Source organism: Barbus barbus (genome assembly GCF_936440315.1).
Source record: "Barbus barbus genome assembly, chromosome: 32".
Classification (NCBI taxonomy): Eukaryota; Metazoa; Chordata; class Actinopteri; order Cypriniformes; family Cyprinidae; genus Barbus; species Barbus barbus.
In genome coordinates this window covers 16,061,094-16,070,198 of record NC_136760.1, presented here as the reverse complement: position 1 = coordinate 16,070,198, position 9,105 = coordinate 16,061,094, and the positions used below count along the sequence as shown (strand labels likewise).

The window sequence follows — 9,105 nt, the reverse complement described above, 5'->3', positions numbered from 1 at the left end:
ACATGTAACGAATCAGAATCAGAATCAGAATGAGCTTTATTGGCCAAGTATGTTTACACATACACGGAATTTGTTGTAGTGACAGAAGCTCCACAGTGCAACAGAAAGACAGTAACAGGACAGGACACAGGTAATGAAACACAATAACAGGAAATAGCCAATAACCAATGTACAAAGCAGCAAAAAAAAAAAAAAAATTAAAAATTAAAAAAATTATTTAAAAAAATTATAAAAATAAAAAATACACAATATATAATATATAATATAGGCGACTATGTATGTACAGGTCAAGTATGTGCAAATTAGAAATGAGAAAAATAAAAATAAAATAAGTGAGTGTGGTGAATGGATAATGTATTAGTTGTGTGTTCTACGTTTATTTATTGAGTGTTCAAGAGATGTATTGACTGAGGGAAGAAACTGTTCCTGTGTCTGGTCGTTCTGGTGCACAGAGCTCTGTAGAGTCGACCAGATGGCAACAGTTCAAAGAGGGAGTGTGCTGGATGTGAGGGGTCCAGAGTGATTTACCAGCCTTTTTGCTCACTCTGAGCAAAAAGAGTGAGCAAATATGAGCAAATATATTTTACAAATCTAAAATATATGAAAGTTTCACATAATGCTAATTGTACTTCTAATTATATTTTAGGATGTAGCCTATTCTTGTAAGCATTATAGATAGCTTGTGTTTCTGGTGTAGAACCAAACTTTGTTTATCTTAATTTAGATGTTAAATCCATATACGCGGATACATATCTGAGGAAAAATGCATTGTTGGTCAGCGCCACCTAGCGTGCAGACGTGAACTAGCAGAAGGCGAGCATTCAGTCTGGAAAGACCTTGTAATTGATCTGGAAAGCACCTGCTCTGTACAAACATCTGACAGTTTTACACAAGCTACATTCTAAATCATAAACATCTTAAAAACATAGATGTCTATATGACATTTGATAAGAAACGTTCTATATTGCACTGTAAACACTATAAAGAAAACAGGTCTTGCAGCAGATGTCGTCTCTGTGATGTGCTTTCAGGGAAATTCATCCCCGTGACTCGTTCACCAAAAGATTCGTTCACCGACTCGTTCACCAAAAGATTCGTTCACTGACTCGTTTAGTGATCATTTCTGAAAGAGTACAAATTATGATGTTAGTTACTTGCTTAACTACGAAAAGTTTCATTTAAAAGATGGATTCGTTCAAAACGGCATTGTGCTAGGTCAGACTTCACTAATTTGCATAAACGTTTTGAGATTGACAAAGACCAATAAAGTTGTTCGCTTCATTTATCAAAGAGAGTCTTTCTTTCTTTCTATCGCAAGAACATACAACTTTTTCTCTTGCGTATCATGAAGATGGAAGCGAATGACATCTTTTTCTTCCACGGAACATTCTGATAGGAGACTGGCTAAATTAAAGCAGATACGTGACCTCTCCGTGAGAAAACACCTCTCATTGAAAAAAGAAAACGCAAGCGCAGTAGACGCAGGCGCTGAGAGGAGGCGCAGCTCATATTCCTCTTATCTGCGCGCGGCAGTCTGTCAGAGCCTCAGTTGAGCTATGGACAATCAGTGAGTATGTGCCCTGCTGTGAACACACTGACCGAAAGGTAAGCAAACGACTGAGATTTCATAGATATTATGTATCGTTTTATTATATATTTCGAGCAGCTATTACTATTATCAAAGTTTGAAATGTACACAGCAGGTTGGTTATTGGCAGTGACTGAAAACCTTGTCAGCTGCTGCTGTCTATTTCTAGTCAGTGTTTCTGAGCATCAGTTTTTTATGTCAATAATAATAAATTATTGTTGCTATACATGTTTTTTACTATTATTTAATGATTTTACATGAGGTAGGTTATGTATTAGAAGATGAGGTTGTCAGAATTTTTAGCCTATGTGTATTTGTGTACTATATGTGAGGGTCTCTCTCAAAAAAAATTGTGAGTTTGTGCTTAAGGACCTTCGAGTTTCAATGTAAAAGTTTTAACTTCCCTTTGTTTTGAAGAAGAAAGACCATCTTGGGGTTTCCCACCCCCTGAAAACCACCCCACACATGCAGGCAAAATAGAGCAAGCAAGCAAGCACATCAGGAAACATGCCTGACCACACTGTAAACATACATATGCGTGAAAAACAAATGGATGCATGCACTAAATTACTTTAGCTAACGTCCTGTTTCTAATGATCAAACATTTTGTTGTAGGATTCAATCAAGGATGGAGTACAAGAATGAAAATGCTGGTGTAGAACTGCTTCTTGCTCACATGAACATTGAAGACTTCATCCAAGAGGCAGAGAATTTCTACTGTATTGGAGAGGAGGTGGAAACAGGAGTTTCATTTGAGGAAAGTTTCTCACAAGAAGACATGGATGAGATTGAGGAGACACCACAGGATTTAATCTCACATGTGCAAAATCCTGGAAAGGTCCGTTACGGGACTGCATCCGACCTTCTGGACTTTGTCAATATGGTTTCAAACACACCGTGCTCTTCTCTATTGGAGATGGGTGAAGAAATGGGGGTTCTGCTAAACAAGGTAAGCTCTATAGGTGGTTATTTTTTGATGACATAACAGATGCATAATGTATACAGTAACAGTTGCAATGTACTGTTCAGTATTAGAGCATTATGTAAGTGAATTAATTGTTTACACAGTGAGATTGTTGGCTCAATCAAAGCAACTCATATGATAAGTAAAGGAGTGTTTACTTGTTTTACAAGCTGTCATAGCCTTACTCTCATGAACATCCTGCTTTTTTCCTGCAGACAGAGATGGTCATTAAGGAGGGGCATTATCGCATTGACTTGGACGTCCTTCTGTTTCCTTGGAAACTAACCTACAAGCCCCTAGGCCCTGGACACATTCCCAAAGGCTCATTTGGGAAGGTCCATCTGGCTCAGGACACCAAAACTCGGAAGAGAATGGCATGCAAACTAGTAAGTCCGGGAATCCAGAGAATGTAATTTTCAGGAATCTCAACTTTTTTTTGGCAAAGGTAGTTGTTTTCACTCCACTAGGAGGTTATAATGGACATGACTTCCCTTCTGGGAATCTGTGCTCCTTTATAAGTCAAGCGAAAAACAAATTTTGTACAGCTTTTTATATGTTGAAAACATTATAATAAGCAGAAAAAAGAAGGATTTTAAACATGAAGCCAGTCATTAAGTAAACATATACTTCTCACATGAAAATATAAGACAGAAGACATGTGATCCTGCATGATTTGTTCTTGTGATGATCTTATGCACCAGCATGTGAGGCCACAAGGCTTTATGTACAGTGGAAAAAGAATGGCTCTGAAAAGAGAAACACTTCTTGTAGAAACTGTAGCAGCAATAAGAGAATATTTTGAAATGAGGAAGAGAACTTTTGGGAAACAACCCAATTTCCTTAAAATGTTTAGAGGGTCAGCGTGCAGCATAGAGCATGCAGTGTTTGAACAGAAACTGAGAATGGCTCTAACGCACACAGGAAGCTGATAGGAACGCCCCTGTGGAAACATGCAGCCCACAGAGACAGTGTCTCAACTGTGTAGCAGAGTGCAGATGTCTTGTGCGAAAAGACATTTTAGACTTGTGGTCAGTTTAACAGGTTGTTACAGAGATGTTTGGAAATACTTAAACGTTCAAGTGGGCATGAATATAATAAACAGCCAAAACAGACAAATATATAATAAGCGTGGTGTATATATTAATCCTTATCTACTAATAATTCAGTACTTTGGAAATCAGTGTGGCAGTGTGATTCTAGTAATTAATATGGTGAAGGTATATGGGAAAATGTGTAGATCATAGATAGACAGACTGCACATATTTTACAGTGTTGGTTCCAACTTCTCTAAGCCATCTGCATTTTGCAGTTTTCAAATCATATATATATATGAATGCTTAAGTAGCATCTATGCATATAAGTATAATGAGCAAGCTCATTTTTGGTGCACTTCCAAAATGTCAGAAATTTATAAATTAGGTGTACTTTCTTTCCAGATTCCCCTGGAACATTTCAAGCCTGCAGACGTGGAAATCCAAGCCCGGTTCAATCACGAGAACATAGCAGAGCTGTATGGGGCGTTGCTGTGGGAGCAGACGGTGCATTTGTTCATGGAAGCGGGTGAAGGGGGCTCAGTTCTGGAGAAGCTGGATAGCTGTGGTCCAATGAGAGAGTTCGAGATCATTTGGGTCTCTCAGCAGGTTCTGCGAGGCCTGGAGTACTTGCACTCTCACAAGATCATACACCACGACATCAAACGTAAGAGCTTTGGATTGCATCATAAAGGAATTTTTCTGAAATATCACTGCAGTTTCCTGCCAAACTGATTGTTTATTACCACTTTACCTCAGCTGCTCTGAATTGAATGTTCAAAACATTTCAAAAAGAAGGGTCAAAAGCAGTTCAGTGCTTTTTTCCTTGCAAACCACAGACACACCAAACCACTGTTATTTCCCCCCTAAATGCAACAGAGGTGCTCTGTAGGTAAATCAGATAATGACTATGTGGTCGAGGAAGGTATTTCGCTGATTTGACGGATCTTAAAATGAGGCCATCAAGAGGAAGCAGCAATGTTAAATGATTGACAGAGAATTGGACATAAGGCTAGAGAAGTGTTTTTATTTTATGCCAATAAAAGATGAGAAACACAACATAATTTAATATGGTAGGGTTGTGGCCGACAACATTCTGCTGCTGTTTAGTCATACACAGGAGCCAATCAGCGCTGCAGCTCATGACTTCTCAAGCGTCTGGAATTTACAGTCAGGAGAGCGAGAGCAGGAAGAGACAGACTGCACACATGATTGCACAAATGTATTACTTTCAAGGGCTTATTCAACAGGCAACCCATCTAAGTAGTGTTCTTAAATTTCAGTAAGACTGAGAGAGTAACATGAAATGGGTGACCAATCACAGTAGTCTGCTTTGTGGTGTTGAGGACTGGCTTTTTGACATTTGGCTTGGAGAGGAAACATGTTATTTTAAGCAATGTGAAATATGGAGGGAGAGCAAGAAAAGGGGGTTTTGAGACTTCTGATGATCTGTTCATCAACTATTCAAGCCATTCCATGAGTAATGACCTTACTCTGCTTCCGGAAAACAACACCTTGCTGCGTTGGTCTCGCTATGCAGCACAAACAAAACTGAACAACCTATATTTTGCAGAAGTTACTGTAACTTCTCAAATATTACTACACACTTCTGAATGTTTTTTTTTTTTATCTTACCTAAATTTCATTTTTGTCCCTGCAGCCAGTAATATTGTGCTGATGTCCGCAAAGGCCGTGCTGGTGGACTTTGGGCTTACAGTACAGATGAAGGAAGATGTATATGTTCCTCGGGACTTACGTGGCACAGAGGTGAGTATGTTTGAGGTTACTTTGCTCACTTAAATTTTTCCATATTTGGTCTGCCACTGTGTTGTGACTATATATTAGTTTAGTCTATATTGAGAGACAATGCGGAATTTGGCAGTTCCTGATTGTGATGGTGGCAGATGTCCTTTAGAAAGTTATAAATATGCATTGTCTTATGGTATGCACATTTTTAAAATGGTTAAATGGTGATTCTGAAAGGAGATCTGAAAAGCCAAAAGGCACGTGCGTGCACAGACACACTTTTCCCCCCTCTTAGCTGACATTCTGTTCCCTAACAAACTCTGGGAAAGGCCCAAAAGGACACATACACATTAGCTGCCTCAGTGTTGACATTTTGCCCCACTTGGAAAGTCCAGCATGCCTTGTTGACCAGCACTGAAGATTCCCCACATAGGAAAATAAAGTTGTTTACTGTAAGGCAGTATAGTGAGCAGCTCACCAGATGTTCACTAGATCATTTGCTTATTACATCAGAAGTTGTTTTTCATATTTATATTATTCAAAGTGACTGAACAGTAGAAAGCAGCCAGTCTGGTCCAGTATTCATTGCACAAAATTTGAATAAAAACAAGTTGCTGCATATTCTGAGGACATTCTGAGCTTATTCTGAGCTTATTGTTTTTTTGTTTTTTTTGTACAGATGTATATGAGTCCAGAGCTGGTTTTATGTCGAGGACACAACACCAAGACTGACATCTACAGTCTGGGAACCACAATCATACACATGCTGAGTGGAAGCCCTCCATGGGTTAGGAGATATCCCAGAACAGCCTACCCCTCATACCTTTACATAGTGAGTGTGCTTATTCGATATTATAAAAATGCATTGAACTGCTTGAACTTTTAATTGTATTTTGTTTGTGTGTATTTTACTGCAACAGTATAGGGGGGGTCCCTGAATGTGGCAAAACCTCACTGTGTGAAACTGACTATATACATTAACCACAGAGAAAAACACATAAATGCCATGCAGGCTGATGTCATAACTTCATGACATAAGGGCCTCTATTGGCACATTATGTCTCATGCTGATTCTACATAACTAATTAATTCTTTTTTTTAGATTTTGCTCATTCAGTTTTTTTTTTTTTATTTGTTTAATTTAAACCACTGAAAATTATGGTACTTCTATACCATTTTAATAATTAATAATTGTGTATAATATTATTCAGTTTAAACCATTTCAGTTTAAACGTCTGTAAAGCAAAGGATGCTAATTCTGTATAATTGTAATAATAATAACAATTCTTTATAATATATTTTTAGGCTTTTTTCTTTATTAGTTCTTGATTTGTTTGCTTTATTTGTTTTCCTTTTCTTTTTTCCTCTTTAAACCGCTATATAGCAATTGATGCTAATTTTGTAATCATTCTCTAAACATTTTTTTATACAAAGTTTTTGTTGTTTGTTTTAGACACTATAAAGCAAAGGATCACAAGATAGAACTTGTGATAGCAAGTTCTTCTTTCCATTGCAAGCAATTTACAAATATCTCTTTTATTAAAAAACAAAAAAACAAAACAACTAATATCAACAGTTTAAGCTTCCCCTATGTGTTGCAGATTAGTTTGCATGTTTAAATTTAAGAGCTGCCCATGTAATGGAAGCAGACAGAAAGCTGGCTCTATAAAAAAAAAAATTGTGTTCAAAATTTATACTGCAGCCCAACTGGTTTCAGTTCCCTTTTCACACACTACAGTTTCTTTTCATGTAAATTCATGTACAGTGTCTCTTTGCATGTGGCTGCTTGTGAATGCACCTGTGCCGCCATTGATTTGCACAATCTCTGTTTGCAGATCCACAAACAGGCTCCTCCTCTGGAGGACATACCTGAAAGCTGTAGCCCCGCGATGCGGAGGCTCCTGGAGCATGCACTCGATAGGGTCCCTGCACAGAGGAGCTCTGCCACAGAATTACTAAATGAGGAGGCCCTCCATCCTTCTCGGGAGGACCAGCCACGCTGTTGGAGTCTGGATTCTGCACTGGAAGAAGGCACGCATCCACTGCTGCGACAGCACAGTCAGCTTTCAGACAGCACCCAAGGTACTTCACACAACACACACACACACACAGTATGTCATGTCAAATTCATTTAATTGCATGCTTAAGATCCTTTGCACTTCTATTTTCAGATTCTTCCTTGTACACTGAGGATTCTGGGCACTCAAAGAAGAAAGGATCCCTCTATGTAGATCTGGGCGCCTTGGCTGGCTACTACAATCTAGTTAGAGGGCCACCATCTAGTGAATATGGCTAATTAAGGTGAATTTTTGCTGGCTGAGGAACAGTGGAGTACTTGTATAGTTTGCATTCATATACATGCTATCAGAACTGCATAGATGGATCAGTTCCATGGAGCGGAATTAATCCACAAGATGATTCAGCATATACTGTATGGTGTCCTAAATGAGGACAGTCTACGCTGATTGGACAGTGATTGGACATGAGCTGTCCAATGAGAGATGGACTTTTTGAAGAGAAGACAGACTTGTGGTTTTTATTGTTTGATGAACAGTTTGTGAGGTGTGGTTTTGTTAATGCAGTTGCTTGTCTGTGTTTTGAGTGCGTGAATATATCATATGTATATGAAATACATACTAGGGATGCACCAATATTAAAATCTGGCCAATATAGAAAAGCCTATAATTATTTTTCTGTTATAGATGATCAAAATAAATGGCTGATTTTACAATCATACACACAGTTTAAACATTTAAAAAAACTAGGCATCACTATGCATCACAATATTATAATGTACAGTAAGAAAATGCATATTCATTTTGAGACTTACTACAAGAAACTTTCAACAGTGATTTAAAATTATTAGTGTTTTTATAAATAAACTTTAAGCAAGCTATATTTCATGCTAAAGGTAATCGAAATGCAAAACAAAGGAAATGTGCATGAACAATTAAAAATCTAATATTGACTGTGCATCCCTACAATACGGACTTACATTTCCTAATATTTTGTCATATATATATATATATATATAATTGCAGATCACTGTAGCTATGCTAGGTGTATTGATTATGTATTCCATATTTGATCACATAAAGGGCAGGCCCTAAGTAAAAAGAAAGTAAGTCTATGCTTTGAAATATGCTGAAATATTCAAGAAAATTATTAATATTATACTACATTATCATTGCTTAATGTTTTTTTTTCTGATTTTTGACCATAGCAGTGCTATGTATGTTAACAACATATGTATCTCCAGTGAACTACAAAGGCAGGCCTGTGTTATTGGAAACTATATGTGTTGTGACCTATATATATATATATATATATATATATATATATATATATATATATATTTTTTTTTTTTTTGTGAATTATTAATCATAATATGTGGGAGTCTATTGAATTTGAATATTTGACCACTGACATTAATCTGTCTGTGCTCTTTAGTAACTAATTTCAGTAAGTGTTTTCAGTTTAATGTATATTTGCAATCCCCATGTAAGTGCCATGTCTTTAAATAGCTTTACCTGAGATCCCTTGATAATACAATCATTGTAAAAATAAGAGTTGCCAAAAAGCACACTACTTTTCTTTTTTTTTCTCACAGGAAGTGTTTTCAGATGATACAGAAAATAATCTCAGGGTTTTATTCCCATGGAATGTGTTTTTGTTGAGTAGTTGCAATGCAAGACAATGAAATGTGCACCCAGACAAAAATGTAATCAATCCTCCTTATAAACCTAATGTTTTTAATTAATAAAAATTGACTCCAT

At 37.1% G+C, this 9,105-nt stretch overlaps 1 protein-coding gene across 2 annotated transcripts; it reads left to right on the top strand.

Moving 5' to 3' along the window:
• The first annotated feature begins 1,544 nt into the window (after positions 1 to 1,544).
• Positions 1,545 to 8,002, top strand: LOC306852093 (mitogen-activated protein kinase kinase kinase 8-like). 2 transcript variants are annotated; one of them, XM_079388720.1, is made up of 9 exons: positions 1,545 to 1,605; positions 2,006 to 2,110; positions 2,204 to 2,537; positions 2,768 to 2,938; positions 3,989 to 4,250; positions 5,244 to 5,350; positions 6,009 to 6,161; positions 7,165 to 7,411; positions 7,501 to 8,000. In XM_079388720.1, the coding sequence occupies exons 3-9, from the start codon at positions 2,217 to 2,219 to the stop codon at positions 7,623 to 7,625; spliced, it is 1,386 nt and encodes a 461-aa protein (XP_079244846.1). In that variant the 5' UTR covers positions 1,545 to 1,605; positions 2,006 to 2,110; positions 2,204 to 2,216; the 3' UTR covers positions 7,626 to 8,000. The 2 variants fall into 2 exon arrangements, with proteins under 2 accessions (XP_079244846.1, XP_079244845.1); XM_079388719.1 differs by lacking the exon at positions 2,006 to 2,110 and having other exon boundaries at positions 1,554 to 1,605; positions 7,501 to 8,002.
• Positions 8,003 to 9,105: the final 1,103 nt, after the last annotated feature.

Coding starts and splice junctions, on each gene's coding strand:
- LOC306852093 (XM_079388719.1), top strand. CDS start 1,574: ATGTGCCCTGCTGTGAACACACTGACCGAAAG. Junction 2,538..2,767: donor TGGGGGTTCTGCTAAACAAG/GTAAGCTCTATA, acceptor TTTTTCCTGCAG/ACAGAGATGGTCATTAAGGA. Junction 2,939..3,988: donor AGAGAATGGCATGCAAACTA/GTAAGTCCGGGA, acceptor CTTTCTTTCCAG/ATTCCCCTGGAACATTTCAA.